Here is a 26451-nt window from a genome sequence, read left to right as displayed (position 1 = left end):
ATACTTATTTTCCACCATAATTTGCAAATAAATTCATAAAAAATCCTACAATGTGATTTTCTGGATTTTTTTTCTCATTTTGTTTGTCATAGTTGAAGTGTGCCTATGATGAAAATTACAGGCCTCTCTCATCTTTTTAAGTGGGAGAACTTGCACAATTGGTGGCTGACTAAATACTTTTTTGCCCCACTGTACATATGTATTACTGATGTAAAAAGGGCATTATAAATACATTTGATTGATAATGTATATGTAAACAGACCATAAATGTCTACATTTTCATTTTATAGCTGTGAGTGATATATGATACAATATCAGTACTTGTTGCATTTATAACTTGTCAACAACTGATTTCAGCCAGTGTATGGCTGTGGAGTGACTGCATTGTTTGAATGTAATGTCATATTGGCAGTTAATGGAAACATTTATGGAATCATTCCTCTAAAACTGTCTGGCTAGCTCACTAACAATCATACAGTGCAGTTACATTCTTCAAATTCATTAGTTTACACAGTATTTTATCACAGCACTGTCGTATCATGGTTGACCAACTCCCTAACCAAAATGGTTGCTCTTTATCCCATAATTACGTTTCATGCCCGTTCTAGTATTCTAATTCTGACTGGCCACCCCTCTGAGCCTGGTTCCGCCCTTCTAGGGAGTTTTTTCCTAGCCACCGTGCTTCTACATCTGCATTGCTTGCCCCTTGGAGTTTTAGGCTGGGTATCTGTATAGCACTTTGTGACTACTGCTGATGTAAAGGGGCTTAATAAAATCCATTTGATTGATTGATGTCCAAATGTATGGCTTTATGCATTTAAGAAAGCAATTCTTATAATTATTTATTCACCAAACCACGACTTTGAATATTCTTTATATTACGCCTTTACAATATATTAGTCAGTCAGAGATTACAGAAGCAAGAATCATATTTTATTTCACATACAGAAATGGGTAGTGACGACAAAATAGCAACAGTGAACAGTATAACCTGTTTATGATGACGTCTATTATTGTACAAGCGGATGAATTACATGGAGGAAAAGAAAAGTGCTTGATATAGAAAACAAAGAGCATTCTCCAACATTTATTTATAAAACCACAAATATAGAAAAATGAGAACGGATGAATACAAAAGATACATACAGGTTATAAAACAAATACATAATTTTAACAGTACAAAAACAAGGGGAAAAAAAGAGTCAATTTTGACACATGTTGAATTGAACTTGATTCTGTTTCATTTTAAACAGGATCCTGCCATTAAGTCCTTTGGCATTTAAACTAAATTCTGCCGTAAGGTCCTTTTGCATTTCAACTTGATTCTACCATGAGGTCCTTGTGCTTTTAAACAGGATTTTTCCTCACATCAATTATGGAATTGTTTGAGATCAGTGGTCCGGTGTTGAGGCTGGATCGGCGGGACTCTCTGCGTGATTTGGCAAATGACAGAGATGTCGTCCCACTCCAAGGCCCCGTGCCTGTCTGAACCACCCGGTTTACAGGCGTCTCCACGGCCACCCGCTGCTGTAGCTCCTCCATGCCGCAGGGGTCCTCGGTGGGGAGGGAGGAGCGCCTCCATGTGGCAGGGAGAGGGGTGTTGACCAGCTCCCTTATTTCCTCCCGGGACCTGGTTGGTCTCTCTGGATCCCCTGGCCCTCCCCTACGGCTGTCGTCTGGGCCTCGGCTCAGCCTCTCCACACTGCCACTGCCTGCTGTTCTGCCCTCAAAGACCGGAACTGCAAACCAACATATAAAAAAATGAATATTCACATGCCTGACAGCCCAGCACTGAACAGGACAGACTAGGACAGAATACTCACAAACATTGAATGTTGAATACTTATTATTGCTTGACAGATGTGCATTTTACATATGTACTTTTTGTTTTTATCTGAGAGAGCAGATGTCTGAGTATTTGAGCAGATGAGGATTATTTCAACAGAAATCAGAGATTGGATTATGTTTTTTATACTGATGCCTTCTGTTATCTTATCTTACCTACATTATGTATTTAAAAAAACTATTTTTTTAAAGGGATGGATCAGCTTAATATTGCAAAAGAATGTTGCTTCCAATGTAATTGTCTGCATCATTTCCAATTCCCCATATTTTTTGGGAAATATATATATCCATACACGTATGCATACATATACACATATATACATACACATAACTATGTATATAGACATACATCCTTTTTTAAAGAATATACATTTATTATTATTCCCCGCAAACCCTACCACCGATCCCACAATTGGAGTAAACTAATAAACACTTCTGCTTTTACCTTCAATTTATACATCTTATACACATTTTACAGACACAGTCTACTTTACAATAGTTCTCTCTTGTTTGTTCTTAGTCCTTCCTCTATTTCTGATGTCCATCCAGTTCTATTTGTAACTGTGCTATTTCACAAAAGTTCCAAACCTATATACATTTTACAGATCCCGTATGCTTTACATTGGTTATCTTGTTATTAGTCCCACCCTTCAGCTCCATTCAACCCCTCCCATCTATCTCTCAACATCATCCATTTCGGATTTCTATTTGCCATATATTTTTCAACTGTGCTGTGATGCTTCACAAAATAATTGAACTTTCCTATTCTCATAGCTTCTACAGATTGTAAATTAAAAATATATTTTTTTGCTAAAATAATTATTATATTATTGATTGATTGACTATGGCTTTTCAAATCCCCCAATGTTGCTATCTGTAGCGTTAGTTCTAGGCAAATGTTGCAATTCTTCAGCCATTCCTGGACCTGTGACCAAAAACGAGCTACATATGGACAATACCAAAATAAATGATCTAATGACTCTGCCTCCTCACAGCAGTATCTGCAGAGCTGGGAAGATTGTATCCCCCATATATATATAACATTCTATTAGTTGCAAGAATTTTGTATAGTAATTTAAATAGAAAAATTTTAAGTTTTGAATCCGGCGTTGTTTTGCGTATCAATTCATAAACCGTGTGCCATGGAATGGGTACATCGAAAATCTCTTCCCAACTATTTTGCAATTTATATGGCACAGCTGTCAGTTTTTTGGTCCTTAAATGAAACTGGTATGTTTTTATTTATCACACTTATCTTTAACCATTTATGTTCTTTAATATAGGGCCGACATACAAGTTCCTTACTTTTCCCCCCTTCTACTTGCCTCTTCCATTTTTGTGGTAATGCTGCAATTAATTGGTTGTAATTTTGGGTAGAGCAGACATTTCCACATTAATGTACTTTACCTACTGACAAGGGCGCTTTGTAAAAGAAATGACAATAGTATGTCCCTATCCAAAATGAGCCATACAGTACCCTTTCCCTGCTCCGTGGGTTGGCTGGCGTTGCCACACAGCTCCCTGAACCTGTTGCTCAGTTCCAGGTTGGCAGCCTTGTAGTGGTTGAGCTCTTTACTAAGGTTATGGATCCAGCCCTCGTACTGCCTCTGCCTCCCCGCCAGGCCCTCGTCCATTTGCTCTGTAGGGAAGTAAACATCAGGGGGACCACAACAATACCTGAGGAACACTGCGCTGCAGATAATGGGCCTGGTGGCTGTTATCACACTGGGTGTGGGAGGATTGAATGGGAGGTATAGACATGGCAAACTGAATGGAGATAAAATATCAACAATATATATCTTTAAAAAAAGAAAGGGGTAGTTGTGCCCGTGTCTCATTTTGTTGTCTTGAGGTGGAGCAACAAAGTGTGCCTAGATCTTTGTTGAAAACCCAAAAATGTGGTTATATTCTGACATGTTCTGCCTAAATCCTACTGGTGTGTGTACTTATTTGTGTGAGGCCCACCTCGGCACTGCTGCAGCAGTAGTTGTACACTCCTCTCGTGCTCCTTCTGCTGCTGTGTCAGCCTGCGGTCCGTGTCGAGCTGCGTGCGGTCCAGAGCGTTCTCCAGCCACTGCACCAGCTGCAGCTGCTCCTCACCACGCATTTCCAGATCTGCCAGGGCCAGCTGCAGCTTACGCTCCTCCTCCCGCAGCGACACCACCTACACACACAAACAACTTACATCCCCTATCTTTCTCTCTCACTCGATTTCCATGCTGCTTTGAATTAGAATGGAGACTTGCCGTGTACACATTGGCTAGGCAGCCATGTATTTGAGCTGACACAGTGAAAACCACAACAGCAGGGAAGAGGGCCACACAGACAGACCTTGTCAAAGTACTTGCAGAGCAGTGCACGGGTCTCTGAGGCAGACAGGTAGCTGAGTTTGGCCATGAGGTTCATCTCCCACTGGGAGAGCATGCTGGCAGAGGCCCTCAGCTGCCTCTGTCTCTGGGTGATGGCCTCGTTCTTATACTCTATAGCCGCGTCCAGAGCCTCGATGGCCTCGTCCAGCTGGAACACAGACCGCTCCTCCTGGGGACAGAACAAAGAGAGCCACAGGGGTTTAAATATGGGGGGAAATACAGGCACACACACAATATACCAAACTACAGGGGCACCGCCAGCATTGACACTCAGAGCCTAACACGCCAAACTACAGAAACTATACAAATACTACGTATGGAAAGAATCCACAGAGAAGTGTTGGGGTGGTGTTAGAAGCTTCTGTAAGCCTGTAGGGTCTCTGACCTCTGGTGAGAGCAGACTACCCTGCCGTAGTTTGTCGTCCAGCTCCACTCTCTGTTTGAGCAGTGTGTCCTTCTCCTGGCGCAGGTTGTTGATCTCCTGGCGGATCTGCTGAGAGTCCTGGGCACTGCTGCTGCGGAGCAGGCCGTTCCTCTCACTCAGCTCCCGCTCGAGAGACTCGATACGGCCAGACAGCGTCACCAGGTCCTCACTGAGGGCCTACGGGGAGAGAAGAGGTATACTACAGTTGAAGGAAAGACGCTACTCGGCCGTACTAGATTTATGAATGATTTATCAATGAGTACAGTAAATCATTAAATTGACAGTAAAATTAGCTTGGCAAACCACTATACCTGAAGGGCCACTGAATGTGTGGGGCCTGTTTAATGTGTGTGTACCTGACTGGAGCGGAGTCTCTTGGTCTCCAGGCCACTGCGCTCCTGCAGCAGGGCCTCCTTCTTGGCTAGGATCTGTTCCCTCTTGGTCAGCTCTCCCTCCAGGTCCTCCAGGCCTTTCCTCTGCTCCAGAACACTTTCCATCTCCTCATCCAGCCAGCGCTTCTGCTCCTCAATCTTCTGCACACACGGGAACACATGCAGACACACTTCATTTGGATCCACAATGAAACACGGTAGTACCGTACAAAGGAGCTCAATATTTCAGACGTAACTCACATTGCACACAAAGGGGCACACACAGCAAATGCAGACACATCCCACATCTGAAGAACGTTCAATAACAAGACGAGCCATTTAGCTCATTGGAAGCCCGGACAAGAAAAAATTAAATACTTGTGTCTCACAACATTGTAAATCTATAACTTACAGGCAGCTGAGTTTTTGTTGTTGATTGCCCATCATTCAGTGTATTGATCTATATCGCACCTATCTCCATCACACAGACTGCCAGGTCTCTTACTCTCTTCATTAAAAATACCATGCTAAGAGACCCACTAAAACAGGCTTTCTCACAGAGTTCAGTATGGTGGCTGTGTATCACGCTGGTCCAGTGTGAGTGTCAGTGTGAGCTCTGGGCCTGTCCAGGCACATAAGTTAATGACTTGAGACTCTCTCCACTCAATGTGTACTATGAGTGTGAGATATAAGGAAACACACAGGGGAAACTCAGCTGGATTTAGTTGCTCGGGGATACGAGGCATTTTTCATCTTTCACTCTTAACAATGGAAATAAAGCCTTTGGATGATGAAACATGCTTTTTGGATAAATATGTAGCCAGCTGATCTCCTGGCCAGGCTAGTTTTTAGTTGTTTTATGTCCTTGGCTCATATATAGAGGAAACTATGAGTAAAACCACATAAAATACTTTAAAAGGCCGTAGAATTACTTTATAAATGGTGTAGAACTACTGCATAGAGGTGAATGAGCATGGTTGTATGTAACATCTGTATTAATGATTTTGAGATTATATGCCTATTGTATAATTGGTGTATAAATACTTAATCAACTGTTTATATGTGCTATATAAATGCTTCATAAGCATTGTAGAAGCCCCATGTCCCACCAGCTGCTCCTCCATTGATATGACAGAGCCGTTGCTGCCGCTGCGTCTCTGTCTCTGGAAGGCAGCAATCTCCTCCGTCTTTATCCTCAGGATCTTCTGCTGCTGTTCATTCTTTATCTCCAGCTCCTGGGGAGGAAGGGATGGAAAGAGGGATGGAGGGAAAGAAGTAGTATTAAGTAAAAACAGAGGGATACCAAGGTAGGCAGTCATCATATTCTAATAGCAACAATATAATTGCCATCCAACTGCCTAGTCCTTCTCTCATTTGAGAAAACTGATGTGGGGAAATAGCTGCTAAGAAATAGCTGCTATGCATAATTCAGGTGTTAGTTACATGTTGGAATTCTGCCACAGAATTTAGGCCACAGTGGAGTGTTTGTAATACGCTATGAATGCAAATTAGTCATGTGTTGATGTCATGTGATCACTGAAAACTTTTGGATGTGACAAATGCCAATCTGTAAAAACCACAGCATTGTCCTGCTCCACTTTGTATTCTACATTCTCCAGGGCCGCACCTTGACTCTGTGCGTGCGTCGCTGCATCTCTGTCTCCAGGCGTCGTTTCTGTTGGCTCTCGTGTCGCAGACGTCTCTGCAGCTGCTCCTGCTGCTGCCTCATGCCCTGCACGCTGCGCTCCAGCTCCGAAACACGCCGCTCGCTCTGTGCAGACAGTGAGGCCAGCTGCGCCGTGTCCCTCTGACGCTGGCTCAGGACCTAACGCGCACACACACACACGCCCACACATACAAAAATGAATAAACCGACACAGGCAAGTACAAACTAGAGGTCGACCGATTGCGATTTTTCAACGCCGATACCGATTATTGGAGAACCAGAAAAAGCCAATACCGATTAATCGGACGATTTTTATATATGTATATTTGTAATAATGACAATTACAACAATACTGAATGAACAATGAACACTTTTATTTTAACTTAATATAATACATGAATAAAATCAATTTAGTCTCAAATAAATAATGAAACATATTCAATTTGGTTTAAATAATGCAAAAACAGTGTTGGAGAAGAAAGTAAAAGTGCAATAAGTGCCATGTAAAAAAGCTAACGTTTAAGTTCCTTGCTCAGAACATGAGAACATATGAAAGCTGGTGGTTCCTTTTAACATGAGTCTTCAATATTCCCAGTTAAGAAGTTTTAGGTTGTAGTTATTATAGGAATTATGGAGCGTTGACTATTTCTATACCGTTTGTATTTCATATACCTTTGACTATTGGATGTTCTTATCGGCACTATAGTATTGCCAGCCTAATCTCAGGAGTTGATAGGCTTGAAGTCATAAACTGTGCATCAACCATTGCTAAGAGCTGCTGGCAAACGCAGTAAAGTGCTGTTTGAATGAATGCTTACGAGCCTGCTGCTGCCTACTACCGGTCAGTTAGACTGCTCTATGGAATATCAAATCATAAACTTAATTATAATAAACACACAGAAATACGAGCCTTTGGTCATTAATATGGTAAAATCCGGAAACTATCATTTTGAAAACAAAACGTTTATTCTGTCAGTGAAATACGGAACCGTTCCGTATTTTATCGAACGGGTGGCAACCCTAAGTCTAAATATTACTGTTACATTGCACAACCTTCAATGTTATGTCATAATTATGTAAAATTCTGGCAAATTAATTAGGGTCTTTGTTAGGAAGAAATGGTCTTTACACAGTTCGCAACGAGCCAGGCGGCCCAAACTGCTGCATATACCCTGACTCTGCTTGCACTGAACGCAAGAGAAGTGACACTATTTCCCTAGTTAATATTGCCTGCTAACATGCATTTATTTTAACTAAATATGCAGGTTAAAAAAATATATACTTCTGTGTATTGATTTTAAGGAAGGCATTGATGTTTATGGTTAGGTACATTTGTGCAACGATTGTGCTTTTTTAGCGAATGTGCTTTTGTTAAATCATCACCCGTTTGGCGAAGTAGGCTGTGATTCGATGGTAAATTTAACAGGCACCGCTTTGATTATATGCAACGCAGGACAAGCTAGTTAACCTGGTAATATCATCAACCATGTGTAGTTAACTAGTGATTATGTGAAAATTGATAGTTTTTTTACAAGTTAAGTTTAATGCTAGCTAGCAACTTACCTTGGCTCCTTGCAGCCACAAGGTCCTTTTGTTGCTGCACTCGCATAACAGGTGGTCAGCCTGCCACGCAGTCTCCACGTGGATTGCAATGTAATCGGCCATAATCGGCGTCCAAAAAGGCCGATTACCGATTGCTATGAAAACTTGAAATCGGCCCTAATTAAATCGTCCATGCCGACCTCTAGTACAAACATCCACTATAAGCAGACACACTAACTTATGTTACGAGTGTACAGTATGCATTAGTGTAGGAGTCTGACTCAGACAGACAGACCTGTACTTTGCTCTGTGCTGCAGCTATCTTCCTGCGACACTCCTGGGCCCTGGTTCTGTCAGTGACACCGCTGGTCTCCTTCTCCTGTTTCTCCAGGTCCTGAAGCTGTCTCTGGGCCTCCCGGACCTCCTGCCTGGCATGCTCAGCTTCCCCCTCCAGGGCAGAGATCTTACGGGTGTACTGCCTGTTCAGAGCCTGGGCGTCCTTACCTACAGTAACACACGATAACATCTGTCCTACCACTCCATGGTACATTACGTATTTTTTATGGGGGGAAAACAGGCATGTGATTGCCATCATATAGAAAGCCAGGAAGGAATGGTCTTAGGTATGTACCGGTCTTGACCAGTTCTCTGATGAGCTCCTCCTTCATGCGGATGGTGACAGACAGATCTCTGATCTTCTGCTGGGCCTGTAGCAGGCCCCACTCTGACCCCAGACCCACTGAGCTCTCCCCTACACTGGAGTTGGCTGCACAGAGAGAAGGGGACGCAAACACATGTTAGTGTTTCCACAGTCAACTTAAATTTGAATTAGTTCATTTAGAATTTGATTACGCCCCGTCCTGCTGTGGGACTCACATGGTCGCCTGGTGGAGAATTGTTCAGAGGCAGGCAGCCCAGGCAGCTGAGACAGGAGACCTCTCCCTCCAGCTGCTGATCCACCCACAATATCTCTCTTAGTCCAAGTCAGATTCACGTGTCTAAGAGATACATACAGTAGCCATCAATAATCTAGACAGTCAATGATGCTTGGGCATTCTATAATCTGCCTGATCTCACTCAGTTTTAAATAAAGATGTGATATTCTCTCCATACTTCCGTCTGTCGTGGCTCATGTTGACGTAAGTGTCCTCCTCCTCAGAGTCCTTCACCTCTCCCTCTCCTAGGTCCTCGTGGTCATGAGAAGATTGACCATAACAACACTGGATCTGGTCACCAAATGAGCTGCTCTCCACACAGTCCACTGGACTAACCTACAGCCAACACAGTCACACTCATAGCACACAGCGACATACACTGTGGAACACACTACTGATTAACGTTGAGACTGTGGAACTTCATGCAAGTTTTCATTCCACTGCTAAGAGGTGCTGATCAGTCAGTTACCTGTCTGTTGGTGAGTCCGTTGTGGGAGTGGCTCGCGGAGCCCTGGGGGGCGGTGTGGGGGCGTGGTGTCAAGTGTAATCCCAGCCTCGGTACACCTGGCCCCGAGAGCAGACACTGCAGCTCCACTATCACGTCCTGCTGCTCCTGCAGCTTATCACTCTAGGGGAGGGGGAGAGAATAATTGAAACTTTGAAACAATGAACAATGTTGATCATCTCTCAAGACGGAAATTATTATCTACGGAGACTAGTACTGAAATATTGGAGGCAAGTGAGGACAGACTAAGAAATGAGAAAAATGTATTTGCTTTTATTCTTTGATGATTACAGTGCTGTCATGTTGAACACCAAAATGCCAGTAAGAAGTCAAAATGATGTGTAGTTCTGACCTGCTGTTTGTACTGCTCCATGGCATCCTCCAGAGCAGCCAGGAAGTCTGTGTTCTCTCTCTCCAGCTGCTGGACCTGGCCCTGGAGCTGAGCCACACTCTCCTCCCTCTCACGGCCCAACTCCTCCCCACCACTCTCTGCCTCCTGTGGGGTTCAATGACAAATACATTATGAGTCACAGAGCACAACAACACTTCCTGGATTGTTCGGTGAGATAATTGATGTCTTACCACCATAACTCCATCAGGTTGTTTGAATGCTTTTAGGATAGGATGAACTAGGGCTGGGCGATATGGCCAAAATATCACATATTTTTCAAATTTTTGACAGTATTCTATGTTTCTGAAAAATAAACATTCTAAATATGTTTTATGAGCAGTGAAACCTCTCTCTTCACCTCTTCCTCTCGAAACCTTATCTGTGTGTGCCGGGTATCATTTATCCACAAGAAAATACTTTCAACCACTAGCGTTGGGTGCGCATGCACTAGAGATCGGACAGATGAGCATGGACCAAAGTGCTTAAAAGTATGCCACCATGTGCATACATATGAAAACGTTATCCATTACTCTGGCAACAACTCTACTTTGGTGAGTTACAACAACAAATTAATTTTAAGTGGTTTTATTGGGCTTCCGCCATTCTGACTGCTTTAAACTCAAATCAAACTAGGAAAAAACTGACCGTGAAGTAGTCCACTTTTAGGAAAGGGTTAACTTACTTAGCACTGTATCAACATATCGCTATAATTGTATTGCATTGTAAAAACCCATAGCAGTATGTGGGTCCATACCGGTATACCTTAAAATCCGATATATTACCCAGCCCTAGGATGAACCTCTTGTTCATAAGATCAAATATTTTGCTAAGCCTTTTCTTTGAATAAATAGGAGCTTTATGAATATGTAGTGAGCGATGTAGTGATTGTTAATGTGTGTATGACCTGGTTCTTGACGGCAGCCCTCCCCCTCCTCAGAGCGGAGGTGTCCTCGGTGGAGCTGCTCTCGATGCCGCTGTCAGGTCCTGAGGCAGTGGTCAGGCCGCTGCGTTCTTCCTCCACAGAACACAGCCAGTCCTTCACCCTCAGGCCTTGCTCCGCAGTCAGCGCCCCCTCACCCTGCAGCTCACACAGCAACCTGGGGATGGGTACACAGACTTACATATTCAGACAACTACTCCTGAGCCCATTAGCCAAACACAACACCCACACACATCTATCCTCACAATGAAGTGCCCTTTTATGAAACTGTTTATGAAATTGATAATATTACTTCTAGTCAACTACTGAACTTAATGCCAGTGATTATTAAGAAAATTAAAGCAGTTAGTGTACATTTCATCTCACCTGTATGCAGTGTCAGTGCAGGTCCTGTAGTGGGCACTCTGGGCTTGCAGTCTGATGATCTCTCCCTCTCCGGGGCGCAACCGTCTGTCTGGGTCCGAGCGGGCGATGATACGGGTCTCTGAGCGTTGACGGTTCTCAAGGGCCCTGCGAAGCGCCCGGATCTGCTGCTCCAGCCCCTCCACACGGTCCGGCTCTCCTCGGCAGTTCACCGTGGCCCGGTTCTGGATGTTGCGGGCTCGCTTGGCGTAGTTCAGTGTGTTCAGGCTCTCGTCAAAGTCCGCAGAGGAGGGGCTGATGCATGCAATCATCAGCGTCTTGGCGTTTCCTCCGAGAGAATCTTTCAAGATCCTGAATACAGAATTTAAATGTCAGACTTAAATTATTTGCAAAAAAAGGAGGAAAACAATATATCCTGCCCAAATGTTAGATGACTACATACCTGGTGATTTTGGAGTCCCTGTATGGTATATGGGTGCCTCTCCTCTTGGGGTCTCCCAGGGCTCCTATGACATTCCCCAGGGCTAGCAGGCCACTGTTGATCTGGATGCTCTCCTTCAGCCTCTCTCCTGTGTTCCCTGTGCGGAGGATCCTCTCCGACCCCGCTAGGTCCACAAAGTGAAACTTAGAGGAGAGGACGTGAGGCCCGGTGCCCGTGGTGGGGTTACCATGGGCCCGGGAGCTGCCGCTGCGCTGGTCCATGTGCACGCTGAAGATGGTGTGTGAGCGGCTAGAGTGGGGGTTCATCTGGGTGGCGCCTGTGTGTCTGGCCGTGTTGCCAGACTCCAGCAGGCTCAGCACCTCGTCCAGCCCCTCCACCTCACACTCCTTCACCCCGCACAGCACTGCAGGGAAGCGCACACACGAGCACAGACAAGAGACATGAATAACTAACACACATGACTTTGACTACTCCCTACCCTCATGTTGAACTTTAAGATCCCTGACAACACAAAGATATGCTTGTTTGCGATAAATATTTGTTGGGGGAAAAAATAATATATATATATATCCATACCAATGTTGCCCTTGTCATCCTCTCTGATGTGGATGTCCTTGCTGGCTGTCTCCACCTCCAGCAGGTCCCTGAAGTCCTCCTTGTACACCTCCAAGTAAGACACTCGGACAGAGAAGTCACTGAGGTCATTCTCATCCAGCAGCTTGAAGACCTCAGCCACAGCCCTGGGGATGATGCCCTGCTCCTCATCCCTAAAGGAAGCTACACACAGACACTGGGTTCCTATACCCTGTATGGTATAGCCTAGTAACCACTCTGAGGATAATTAAGTATGTACGTATATAAAACCATTGCCTGCAGCTTTGCACTGTTTTCATTGAAGGAACACGTACCTCTGACACACACATGCACCACAGAACTGATCTAATATAACACATACTTCATCACACACAAACACACACGCTCTGTGTTGTAACCATAACCCACCCACACAGATTTGCCATCTCACACACCAGTAGCTCAGATGGCAAGCCTGTCTGGTATTGACTGTTCCCGCAGGCTGTGGCAGCTGAATTGTAGGAAGTGCAGTTGGCTTCCAGGATGGGTGTGAACTCTCTGCATATCAGCATTTCTATATCACACACCAGAAGATGTGCATCTATTCTCCGCTCCTCTACACTACAAGCTAGTACATCTTCTCTGATGGAACTCAAAAGGTATAGAACAAAAATTATTAAATGACCAAACATTGCAGGTAGCGGGGAAGAAACCAGAAACTCACAAAGGTTGGCTTCTCCGATAGTGTATGTCTTCCCAGAGCCTGTCTGCCCATAGGCGAAGACAGTGGCGTTGAAGCCCTGAAAGAAGGCCTCTATGAGGGGCTGGACACACACAGCGTACACCTCTTCCTGGCAGCTGCTCTCCTCAAACAGGAAGTCACAGTGGAAGTGTCGGTCGTGACCCAGAGTGACCCTGCACTGCTCAGGGTCAGCCGTCATGCAGCTCTCGTGGCTGTGCAGCAGCTCCTTGGGCAGCAGGGGGCGCACTCGAACAGCGACCTGTACCGCCGTGTCCTCCGCCCTGCCATGGCCAGGCACTTTGGGAGACATCGCTGGCAGGCTGGGATAGTAGTCAGGGGTCCAGTACTCCCTTCAGGGTCTCTGGTTTGTGAGTTCAATCATCTTAGACAGGACATCCTACACAGGCCAAAATAACCACAATCAACTCATACACTCATAGAGAAAAACCCCATCAATAATCCTCATACAGAAAATATGTTAACATTCAATAGAAATAAGAAATAAAATGTGTCAAAGAATGAAAATGCCAGTAGAAAGAGACTAAACAAATATTTTGTGTAAATAATATATTATAAACTGGGTGGTTCGAGCACTGAAGGCTGATTGGCTGAAAGCTGTGGTATATCAGACCATATACCACAGGTATGACAAAACGTTTATTTTTACTGCTCTAATTACATTGGTAACCAGTTTATAATAGCACTAAGGCACCTCTGGGGATTGTGGTATATGGCCAATACACCACGGGTAAGGGCTGTATCCAGGCACTCTGCGCTGCATCGTGCCTGGATACAGCCCTTTGCCATGGTATATTGGCCATATACCACACCCCCTCGGGCCTTATTGCTTAAATATAGGCCTAGCTCTATCTAGTTATATAGACAATGCCAATGAGTCCATGCTATGATGGGAACTTAATAGATAGCATTGTTATCTGGTCATAATAAAATAAGCATCTAGCAAAGCAATATGTGGATTTCTGTAACTGGCTAGTCATCTGCTAAACAGCACGTCCAGTCTGAATTTGTTTTGAGGATTTTTATACATTAATTACTTTAATTAGCATGGAATTAGCATGGAATTAGCATGGTCTGACGTCTAGACCGCCAAGTAGACAAAAACTTTGATTTGGAACTCGCACAGCCTGCATGCTAGCTTTAGCTTAGCTACACACAGGATAGCATAGCTCTGGTCCATTGCGTGTCCATTGCATAGACGAACCCAATCAATGATTTGTAGAGTAGACCCAAAAGTATAAATGTTGCCAGAGTGCTGTCTGGAGAAGTTTTCCAGAGATCTGTATACAATGACGAGATGTTAATGTCTCCGCCCTAATAACGGGAGTCATTGTTCCAAAGGTGGGAAGGTGTTAATGTAAAATATTATCCCATACATACTAACGCTTCGCATCTTCCTCTCTGACCCTTCTCTGCGTGTGCAGGGTACCATTTATCCTAAATAAAATACTTTCGACCACTGGCGTCGGGTGCGCCTGCACTAGTGGCGATCCGTCGTATGAGCGTGGACCAAAGTGCTTAAAGGTATGCCACCCTGTGCGCGCATAAGGAAACGTTATCCATCACCCTGGCAACATCTTTACTTTGGTGAGTTACAGCAGTGGTATATTGATGCCAGTCACTAAACAAAAGTAATTTACAGCCAAAAATAACACTCAGACTGAAGATGTTGTTAGCAGATGACAGTTGTGGATGCTTTGTGTGATGTATTGTTGTCTCTACCTTCTTGCCCTTTGTGCTGTTGTCTGTGCCCAGTAATGTTTGTTCCATGTTTTGTGTTGCTACCTTGCTATGTTGTTGTCTCATGTCTCTATGTAGTGTTGTCTCTCTTGTGATGTGTTTTGTCCTATATTTATATTGTTTTTATTTTTAATCCCAGGCCCCTGTCCCCGCAGGAGGCATTTTTCCTTTTGGTAAGAATTTGTTCTTAGCTGACTTGCCTAGTTAAATAAATGACCAGCCAATTCGTTGTCATCGCGCGATGGACCAGATCTAACGACAGCCTAGGTAGCTAGCTTGCTAACTAGCGAGGAAAGTAACTTTTTTTTTGTTGCTAACTAACGTTAGCTGGCTAACATTGTTTTACGAGAACAACAAAATACATACACGTATACCGTAACGTTAGTTGCCAAAATAACTAGTTTGGTTGAGCATCTTCACAAAACGCCATCGTTAGCTAGCAGAATGTCAAAAAAAGTGTTATCTAGCTAACGTTAAACGTAGCTAACGTTAGCTACGTTTTTTGTTGTTGTTACATACAAATTAGTTATTCCGTACCTCTTATGCATTCATAAAGCATCCACAAACAAATGTGTAAAATGAATACGTAAATAACATATTGCAATGTATTCACTTACAGAAAACTTTAACTTTTCAGCTTCCAATCCATTAAACCTCCAGCAGAGAGACTTGAGAGTTGCAGGAAAGGTGTGGGAATGTTTGGATGAAGTGATGTCATTCAGTAGACACAAGCAGATGCTCGTCCAAGGGGTTTTGACTATGTGGTAGCACAGATAGAACACATCTTTGGGTATACATCCATGACCGTAAGTTACTTTTTCGTAGCAGGTTGGGAGAATTAGGTTAAGGTTAGGAAAAGGGTTAACTAAAATCCTTTACTAGCGTACAATGAAAAGTCACTTCCGGTCGTAGCTGTACTGTATCTATTCACAACCAGTCCAAAGTAATGTGCTGAGCGTGTTCAATTGAAACCGCTCTGGTCCAATGACTGTAATCAAATAAACTATGATTCTGAATCTTCTCCGGTTGTTTTACATTTGAATAAGACAGGAGAAATAAGACTACTCTAGCAAATATGCAGTAGGTTATTTGGCAGTTTATCCTTCAATATTAAAACATGGTTAATCATAGTCTCATTATTATTATTGCAATATCCACATATGGTTATATTATGTTATCTATGTGATTTAATATACAGTGCATTCGTAAAGTATTCAAGTCCCTTCCATTTTTCCACATTTTGTTACATTACAGCCTTATTCTAAAATGGATTAAATAAAACATTTTCCTCAATCTACACACAATACCCCATAATGATAAAGCAAAAACAGCTTATTAGAAATGTTTGCAAATTCATAAAAAAAATATAAGTATTCAGACCCTTTGCTATGAGACTCGACATTTTTGCTCAAGTGCATCCTGTTTCCATTGATCATCCTTGAGATGTTTCTACAACTTAATTGGAGTCAACCTGTGGTAAATTCAACTGATTGGACATGATTTGGAAAGGCACTATAGTGCACTATAGTTTTTCTGTTGAGTTTCATAAATGATTGCTACTACACAGCAAACGCCACAGTCTTTGACTTCATTCATACTTTGTTTTGAAGATTCTATGAGACAAATTATAACTTGTTCTGGCTTTGTTGGTGATGTCATGCTGTTTTCTGCAGCATTGAAGGTCCCCAAGAACACAGTTCCTCCATCATTCCTAAATGAAAGAAGTTTGGAACCACCAAGACTCTTCCTTGAGCTTGCGGCCCGGCCAAACTGAGCAATCGAGGAAGAAGGGCCTTGGTCAGGGAGGTGACCAAGAACCCAATGGTCACTCTGACAGAGATGGTCACTCTGACAGAGCTCCAGAGTTCCTCTGTGGAGATGGGAGAACCTTCCACAAGGACAACCATCTCTGCAGCAATCTACCAATTAGGCCTTTATGGTAGAGTGGCTAGATGGAAGCCATTCCTCAGTAAAAGGCACATGAAAGCCCGCTTGGAGTTTGCCAAATTGCACCTAAAGGACTCTCATGCCATGAGAAACAAGATTGTCTGGTCTGATGAAACCAAGATTGAACTCTTTGGCCTGAACTCTAAGCGTCACGTCTGGAGGAAACCTGGCACCATCCCTACTGTGAAGCATGGTGGTGGCAGCATCATGCTGTGGGGATGTTTTTCAGCGGCAGGGACTGGGAGACTAGTCAGGATCGAGGGAAAGCTGAACGGAGCAAAGTACAGAGAGATCCTTGATGAAAACCTACTCCGGAGCGCTCAGGGCCTCAGACTAGGGCGAAGGTTCACCTTCCAACAGGACAATGACTCTGAATGTCCTTGATGGCCCAGCCAGAACCCTGACTTGAACCCGATCGAACATCTCTGGAGAGACCTGAAAAACGCTGTGCAGCGACGCTCCCAATCCAACCTGGCAGAGCTTGAGAGGATCTGCAGAGAAGAAGGGGAGAAACTCCCCAAATATAGGTGTGCCAAGATTGTAGCGTCATACCCAAGACGACTCGAGGCTGTAATCGCTGCCAGTGGTGCTTCAACAAAGTACTGAGTAAAGTGTCTGAATATTTATGTAAATGTATATATATATTTTTTTTATGTATTTCTAAAAACCTGTTTTAGCCTTGTCATTATGGGGTATTGTGCGCAGATAGTTTTTTTCCTCGTCAATCAATTTTAGAATAAGGCTGTAACATAACAAAATGTGGAAAAAGTCAAGGGGTCTGAATACTTTCCAAATGCACTGTATGTATGGATCATGTTTTGTCATGTTTCTGCAGAAAGCCAGCTGGAGTCACGTTAAAAATGACCTTTCCCAAATAAAAGAAAGCAAATAATTACAAATAAACCATTAATAACACTATCAATTTATGTAAATGTGATGTTTTGGGTGTAGTATCATATCCGTGCTCATTAAAGGCCTCGTGAACAGCTAGTTTTCTGTCTGTAAAATTATTGCTTGAGAAATGTCTTTTTGTTATTAGAAGTATTTATTTTTTATTTAGGACCATTTTAATTGAAAACAATCACAGTAAGGTACTTAATTGTTACCCATAAATTATTTGATATTGAGATAAAAGCAGCTGCATTGGATCTTTAAGAAATTGATTTTGAGACTATTGGATCTATGCTTGAAAAGCTATTTCTATAGGCTATTGCTGCTGAGCCCCTGTCTCAAACCCACTCATCCTAACCCTATGGCACAATTAATGACCTAAGAAAAATGTAGACAGAGGAGGTCTACTGCTAAAATGATCCCAAAGGTATTTCTCCAACATTGAGTTCAGCTTGGTATCATCTATTATGGATTAATTTCAAAATGCACTGTATAAAACAATCTTTTCACTGTACTTCAGGCCATTTTAATACTCAATTTTGCAAAAAGACCTTGAAGATTATTCTTCCTGCAGTATAGCCTGATATTATTGTAGCATTTATATCTTTATATTTTGGTTGTCTGTCCATTTCAGTTGAGGCACCATTCAATTATCCAGCTATCTACAGCATGCCCCTTTTCCATAGAGATGTATTTCTACAGCACAGTGAAAGGGTTGTTGAGTTTCACCAACAATGACCCTCAAGGCCATGGAAATCAGACTATTCCATACTGATTTGTTCTAGGCCGATGTCTGTTTTTTAGTAAAGGTTGCCATGGTAGTAACCATGGAAACATCCTACACTGATCTCAGAGTTGAAGGTAACGCCCACTCTCATTGTTACTCTCTGTGATGCATATTCATATTAAAAAAAAGCTATTACAAATGGCTGTCATTAGGCTTCTATTTCATCTGTCCATCTCTTTTTCCAGTAACTACTGTAAATGCAATAAATACAACTAATTTCCTCCAATACATTCTTCTTTCCTTGCGGTCGAATGAATTTAAAATTCTATAGAGGTCTAGAATTTCACAAAATTGTAAAGGCTATACTGCTGGGAAATTATACATCATAGTCATTTGGCACTATGGGCCGTCTGGCGTGGACAAGGCTTACCTGTTCAAAGGTTACTACTTACTATTTGCCACTCAAGGTCTATGGAATGATATCTGTAAACAGTGTGTGCATTGTGTTATTACAGTGTTAATAACCTTCTGATTGGTAACACTAAAGAAAAAGTTAAAGTACCTACGCTAAGATTTCATAAGACTTGATCGAATATGAAATCACAACGCATAATCCATTGTTTTATAACATATTTCAACACATTTGCATTTTCTGTTCATAATATATCAATCCCATTACTGATCATGGATGGTAGTTCGGGCTCAGACTGGTAATATCAGATATAAAGTTCAATAAGATGTGCTCAACTCTAACCAAGTTCACTAGTATTAATCTTTGAGTATGTATTCATAGTGACTATTAATTTAGACAAGAAACCTGGAGAAGAACCGTGGCGAAGGAGATGAATGACTGTGGCCTGTCATGGAATAACATTCCCAAAAAGACTGGAGATCAGCAGCAGTGGTGCTCTCTTATAGAAAACTTGTGTTCCACATAGGAATGAAGAGGATTAAGTATGAGTATTTATTCCATATCAACACTCGCAATGGACCCAGCATCTGATGATTGAAGCCTCTTTGTCCGAAACGTGTCCATTTTAACATCAGATGTAGCCTAAACACAGAACTGTCAAAAGCCATTATATTTTAAAAGAAGAATAAAAGACACCTCTCAATCAAGATGAGTTTTTTTTAATGGTAATAGACATACATTATGTGAATTTATGATGAAACGTCAAAGCACACATAAGCCATCGAAAATGACAATGGGATAAGAGTCCACTCTTCCTAAGCGTTCTACGATTATGTCTCTACTAAAAGCTTGACGTGTCATTGATGCATGAGTTCTGGACACTGAGGTAGACTATGACTTGTTGTCTGGGTGCTGAATTTACAACAACAAAATCACTAGTCTTCCATAGCGTCCAGGACCACAATAGTCAGAACTCTTCACCTTGAGCTATGGCTCCGTTTCTGTTGTAGCGTTCTGTAAGGTCAGCTTGGACGGTAGCCCCCTGAGTCACGATGCAGTGTCATCTCCCTAGGGAAAATAAAAAGACATGACAAGCTCGATCAGGGCCAGCCAGATACATTGTAAGATTTAATTTACCACCTGTATTAATTACTAGGAAATTAAGACAAATTAAAGACTGCAGTTATAGCTACTAAACTGTTGGAATTGTATATTATGGCTCCATGTGCCCTTACAAATCCTGTTTTGGAGAAATTAATAATGTCATGGTGTAAAATCTCAATGCCCTTTCCAGTGAGTGGGCAGAGAGTCTCCCAAATCCATAATATTCTCCTTCATTTCCGGAGACTGTCACCTGTGTCCCCCTCCTCTCTCAGTGCTCAGGAAGGACATAGTCAATACAGCCACAGCACTCCGAGTCTAATAAAACCCATCAATGGAGAGGGGTTGTCCTTGTAAACGCTCAAACTGCATCTTATGCATAGTGCAACCAATGGTCCAAGTGACACGGTGGGACACAGAGAAACTAATGTGCAATAGACCGTGTTTATGCACATCATTTTCCTAAGATACTTTCAATCACGATCAGATCTCTTGATTGGATGCATTGAAGTAGAAATAAAGAGTTCAAATAGGACATGATACTTCACCCGCTATCCTCTCTGATGAATATTTAGCCATTCTGTTTAACGGTCTGAACATACTGAGTAGCAGAAGTATAACAGTCTTTCAGTGTCAAGTTATCAACTTGCTCATCAAAGGCAGTTCAACCTGTCTGGATGCTGAAAAGGTGCTGAAAGGGAGTTGGGTCCTTGAATTTTAAACAAGTCAACGTGAAATAAGGCACTTGGGTAAATGAATGATTCCCCATTGATCTCAGCAGGTAGTGTAGAGCTGTGTTGGCCGCCTCTGACTGGAACTGTGGCTAATCTGCTTCATTTGAAATGGTATTGTGACTGCTTAGCCCTAGACTGTCTCTCCACTCTTCTCCATCCCTCTTGCTTTCTCTTTGTCTACAAGACATACACCTACAGTACAAACACATAATTCTATATCAATGAATATATAATTATTAGCCTCTAAATAGCTTTTTGTCATTACCCCCACTGACGGGTTTGGCTGTGTGCTAACTGGCCTGATTAGCCTATATTCAAGTCCCATTTATTTTGCATAAGGAACTGCTTGGGTTATCACAAACAAAAGCGGAGGTCATAATTGGATAGCATTGTAATGGGAGTCAGCTCCACTCAATGGGAGCAGACTTGGCTGGGAAGGAAAGGGTAACTTGCCACCGACATGGGTAATGTATTACATTAGGAGTCCCACTGTGAGAGGGAAATTGACTTGGATCAAATACGTTTTCCCAATTAAATATTTATTAACCATAATAGGGCCATCCGCTAGTGTGAATATGAGAGACTTGTTCAAAATAGCAGAGCCTGCCTCTGCATCCATTTATATATTTACTTGGGGTCTTCATGAGGAAAAAGGGCTGGAATATGTTCCTCTTATTTCTGCTGGAGTCCTGGCAGAACTAATAGGTGCAGCATAGAATGGTAATGCATTATTAAAGCCGGCTGAATTATGCTCTCCAGCTCAAATGAAGGCCTGTCCTCTATACAATTACCCACACATCGGGCAGAGAGGGGCCAGGGCCAATTCTGTCCTTGTGCGCTTTGAATGGAAACTAATGTTCAACTAGAGCGCCTATGATTATGGCAGACTATGATTCATAAAATGCTGGCAATTTGCCTTTTTTTTCATCAATACAGAAAGGAGAAAATAACAAACACCAAAGCATGTTTCTTCCTGACCCCATGACTAAAACACACCACCTCTGAACATTTCACATTCTCCTGTCGACATAAGATGTAGAATGGTGAACAACAGAGGAAGAACACCTAGAAACAGTATATATGTCGTTACATTTAAAATCACAATGTCTAGACAGTGCAGTTGGAAACATTCTGATTCTAAATAACACTGACAAATTAGACCAGCATGCACCTGGCATGGGGGAGAAAGATAAAACAGACTCCCTGAGGCCAAACAATCAGGTGTAAAAAGAAAAATACATTCCAGTTTTCCAGAACCAGACTGAAATGAGGATGAGGGGGACTTTAATTCAATAACTCTGAGTGAGAATAATCATGCCCTTAGGGCAGCTCTCTGGCCTCACCTTAACTCCATTATAACATCTCATCACCCAGCCCTGTCAGCAGGGAACATGGCAGGAATTTCTTAAATGGCTTTTTATTCACCCCTCGTTTCATTAGTTCTGTCTCTCCACAGGCGTGGAGCGGCTCTGATTAGTGAAGAGACTTATGGAGACCGACAGACCCTCCCCTATCTCTGATAACAACACACACACACACACACACACACACACACACACACACACACACACATATACATACATACTGTATGATGTGCATGCACAAACGCACAAACAGATGAACAAACAGACAGGCACTCGCATGCATGCAGGTACACACACAAACACTGGTGGGGGTTTCCCTTTTGATCTCACATTAAGAAGCTGATGAGGGAATACCTGTCTCACTCTGATCCCAGGGGCCTCATCTTTACGCGAGTGACAGCAAACGGCTCAGAATAACAGCTCAATTCGATCTGAAATGCAGTTTGTTCCATCTGACAGACTAACATTACAGTGGCAGGGGAACATGAAATACAGCAGGCGTTGTTGTTTCTTATTGTATGTAATAATAGAATACCTGCCTGTGGCCTGTCGGCAGATCTGAGGAGGTATCAGAGCTCTAGAAACAGCACACGATCCAGTGTCTGCTATGACTGGAGCACAGCTCAGCTTCTCTTTACTACTCAAGCATGATGTCTCCCCTGAGGTCTCTGTCAAGCTACATGAACAATTTGTTTTATTACAGTAACGAGAGGGCTGCGCTTTAGAAATCAGTCCAGAGTCCCTGTGCTCATCTTCTTCACGCCCGTCAAAGTGTAAAAAATCCACTCTGAAATCCATCTGGCACAGAAATAATCTTACACTAGACGGGGAATCGTACACTATAACGAGGAACACTGCTTGTGAGAGTGTGCAGTGCACACTAACTGTTGCTGTAATGGCAATTGAATGATTTCCTACTGTAGCTCATCTACATGGAGTGATTCCCAACAACACTGTACATGTCCTACCTAGAAAGCCTCCCTAGTATTGAATTAAGAATGATCATTATCTAAATGGATTTTTTATCATTGTGTAAATTGATTTTGGTTTGTCTTAAACGGTAGTCTTATGGGCCAATGGGGTTCCTTTGGAAACAAGCTCTAAATATGTGGCTTCTTTCTTGTAAAAAGCTGTGGCTAGAAACTGAATTTTGCACAATGGAAGAAATCCTGTAAGTCCTAATATTACATCTTATCTTACAGCTGCTGACATGCGGTGCAGGAAAATCAAATCCACTACTTCCCCAGGCTATCCAGACTGTATTTTCCCTTATCAATTACCCAGCAAATCAAATAAAAACACCTTTGGGTCAATACACATTCGATTACAATTCTCCGTCACCTCAAAGAATCGGCAGTTTGATCCTATTTTCAGGAGACACTAACCGAAATAACATTTTGCTGGTGTTTGATCAAATGACAGTAAAAGATCACATTAGGTGTAGCGTGACTGTGACTGTCCGCTGTATTTATTTTGTATTCTCCATGTTTCATTGCATTTAGTGTGTAATTTCATGTCAGGTGCTGTGCTATCAGTGACCCTGTTCATGTGTAGGGCAGTGATCTATCTCCACTCCTGCACCAGAGCTGCTGCCACAGACAGTAGGCCAGCTGGAGCCTGACGACCACCCACAGCCATGCCTTAGCAGGAGAGAAGACTGGGGGCAGTGGCCCCCTTTCCTCCACCCTGGCCCCCTCCCCAATAGATGTGCTCTATGGTGACTCAGTGTGCACTGCACGCTCTCCCAATTGTTTTACCTCGTTATAGTGTACGATTCTCCATCTAGTGTAAGATTCTTTCTGTGCCAGATGTAATTCAGAGTGGATTTTTTACACTTCGACGGGTGTGAAGACTACGAGCTCAGGAACTCTCTACTGATTTCTAAAGCGCAGCCCTCTTGTTATTGTAATAAAACAAATTGCAGGGAAAGTAAGGTGCTGGGGGATGGAGGGAGGGGAGTCAGGGATGGAGGTATACAGGGGTGTAGTGGAGGGTAAACGCACGTTATGGCCGTTAACCCAGCTTTTGCGTAAAAATGAATTGAAAATATAGGGAACATTAATTTACTCACCGAGAACTGCGATCAGAATAGTTATTTTTATACCACAACATCACTGGAGGTATATCAAAGTAGCGGTGGGGTGGGATTCTGGGGTTGAAATGGAGGCTGCTGTTGAAGAGGGGGTATGGATGGGTTATGAAGGTTATAGGTAGATGCAGGGTGATAGATTGGGGTATTGGAGATATTCAAAGTGTGGGGGGAGAGTGGTTGGAGGTGATGGTAAGTGTGTAGAAAGGGTTGGGGTAGTCATATGAGGCAATGTAGTCAGTCATAAGAGGGATATGAGAGGAATGTGAGTAGTAATATTATGATGTGTGGCTGCAGGGAATGAGTGTGTTGGTTAGAGACAGCGGCTGGGGGGTTAGGGCCATGGTGTCCGTGTCAGTAAGTGAATATATGGTCCTCTGAGAGGCTTGGTGACTCTCTCTGGGCACACAGCCACACTGACTGTCTCTCAACTCATCCATCTGGTGTCAGATCTGCCACGTTCCTTCCCCACTCCTCTGCATTACATTAGGACTGAGCTTCAACTCTGACTACATGTTAACCACCAAACTGACTGTATAACAGACTTCTACCATGCATCCACACCGCCACCTCACCTCCTTCTCCATAGATACCGTTCACACTTTTCCCCTTCAGCGAAACCATGGAAATGTATTCTAAGACACCAAAAGCTGTGTGAACAATCTATCGTCACAAACCAACAGGGATGGATATGCTTAGACACATGATTCACTTTCTATTCTATTATTCATATTGTATTATCCTTTGAAAGCTGACATTAAACAGGTTTGATTTTAGTGGAGCATAGAAAGATTAGTGCATTTGGAGGGAATGTTTGCTCTCCCTTCCTCTGATCAGCTGTGTTCTTTCCTGTCTCATTTCATCTCGGCTGTTGTGGATTTCTTCTTTCTCTCTATATATCTGAGTCGTGTGGTGATGAGGAGTCTGGGTGCTCTTTCTCAGTGTGGGTGACCAGCTCCCTGCCCTGACAGGCTGATGAAAGGACAGTTCAGATGCTGGGGCTCCTCCCCTGGGCTCCATGGGGACACACATACAAACCGGCCACTCGGGCATTAACTACTGGGACTGCACTTCATATGTCTCTCTTTAAATGGCATACATTCTCTCTCTCACACATGTGCACACACATGCACACTCTCTCAGACATACACACGTGCACACATGCACACACATGCACACTCTCTCAGACATACACACGCGCACACATGCACATACATGCACACCATCTCAGACCCACACCCACACAACACAAAAAAATACATTTAGACCTGTTTTTGTGTATGTGTGGGTTTTCTGTACCCTGTGGCGCTTCAAAAGAGCTACTCTTTCAGAAGCAGATTGCCCTCTTCAAGGTTAGAGCTGAGACTGAATTTCGCGCGATGTGCTCCTGGCAGATGCATCCTTGCTTGCACATATCTGTTTAGCCTTGAGGGAGCCAGAGGCATCAATATGATAAATCATGTCTCCACAAACAATCAGACATCAAAGATTGACTCCTAGCATGAATTGGTTTGGTTCATTTCTACATGTATGTATACTGCTTTGTTCCAAATAACTACACCAAACCCACTGAATTAATTTAACCAACCTGTTTGTTAAACATGTTTGCTCATATTATATGCTACTCCTTTTCTCCACCAGTTTAACATAATGCATCAATAAGTACAGGTGCCCTATTCTGCCACTTCAATTGGTTAAACAGGAACAACGAACAGGTATACTCGTTAACCTGCAATTGTTATGAAAATATGATTTCTAGAAAATATATCTACTAGTTTTGTTGTGCTTACCGTGGATCATATACAGTGGGCAACTAACAGGCCAATTACAACCAACACATAGCGAAATGAGCTGTCCACATCGGTGGTGCTGAACCGCAGATGATAGTGCTGTGTGTTATGGATGGTTTATCTATCGGAAGTAGCATAAAGCAATAATAAATGATGTGTCAGAAATGGCAATGGTTACATATAGTCTACTTATCGGAAAGCAAAGTAGCAGACGTTTTTACAAATAATTAACTGCAAATCCGTTTGATAGCGACGCACTACAGCTGCTCAATCCTAATCCTAGGGATCGTGAATAAATATATAATGTAGTCTACGGTTCCAAAGGTCATGGTTTATGGGAATATATAAACGGTACCTAGGCTACAAGAAATCTATGTCAATCGGGGGTTCTTTACCAATGCTTTTGACCGACGAATGTAGCCCAAGTAGCTTACTGTGTAGGTGGAGGAAAAAGCCGTCTGTGTGCTTGGTTTTTGCTTGCTACAGCCGACCTGTTGCACAGTCCGGCATCCTCTCTCCTTTCACCCCGA

General features: G+C 42.9%; 1 protein-coding gene across 1 annotated transcript; it reads right to left on the bottom strand.

Annotated features, from left to right (window-relative positions):
* Nucleotides 1–911: 911 nt before the first annotated feature.
* LOC129834486 (kinesin-like protein kif7) lies at nt 912–15777 on the bottom strand. Its single transcript, XM_055899525.1, has 20 exons — nt 15484–15777; nt 13091–13505; nt 12370–12570; nt 11794–12196; nt 11355–11702; nt 10953–11145; nt 10010–10153; nt 9622–9780; nt 9331–9488; nt 9094–9215; nt 8849–8983; nt 8513–8721; nt 6637–6834; nt 6119–6244; nt 4995–5171; nt 4600–4815; nt 4177–4383; nt 3811–4009; nt 3323–3484; nt 912–1739 (listed from the first exon to the last, which is right to left on the bottom strand). Exons 2-20 carry the CDS (start codon nt 13416–13418, stop codon nt 1348–1350), a joined length of 4077 nt encoding a protein of 1358 aa, XP_055755500.1. The 5' UTR covers nt 13419–13505; nt 15484–15777; the 3' UTR covers nt 912–1347.
* Nucleotides 15778–26451: the final 10674 nt, after the last annotated feature.

The sequence above is a fragment of the Salvelinus fontinalis genome, chromosome 35 (assembly GCF_029448725.1).
Source record: "Salvelinus fontinalis isolate EN_2023a chromosome 35, ASM2944872v1, whole genome shotgun sequence".
Taxonomy (NCBI): Eukaryota; Metazoa; Chordata; class Actinopteri; order Salmoniformes; family Salmonidae; genus Salvelinus; species Salvelinus fontinalis.
Note: the sequence above shows the minus strand (reverse complement) of the source record. Positions and strands in the feature narration are given on the sequence as shown.

Excerpts from the sequence above, each read along its gene's own strand:
- LOC129834486 (XM_055899525.1), bottom strand. The coding sequence starts at position 13,418 with ATGTCTCCCAAAGTGCCTGGCCATGGCAGGGCGGAGGACACGGCGGTA. Across the intron at positions 10,154-10,952 it reads GGGCTGCCGTCAAGAACCAG|GAGGCAGAGAGTGGTGGGGA; the intron begins GTCATACACACA and ends TGAACCCCACAG. Across the intron at positions 8,722-8,848 it reads CAGAGAACTGGTCAAGACCG|GTAAGGACGCCCAGGCTCTG; the intron begins GTACATACCTAA and ends GTGTTACTGTAG.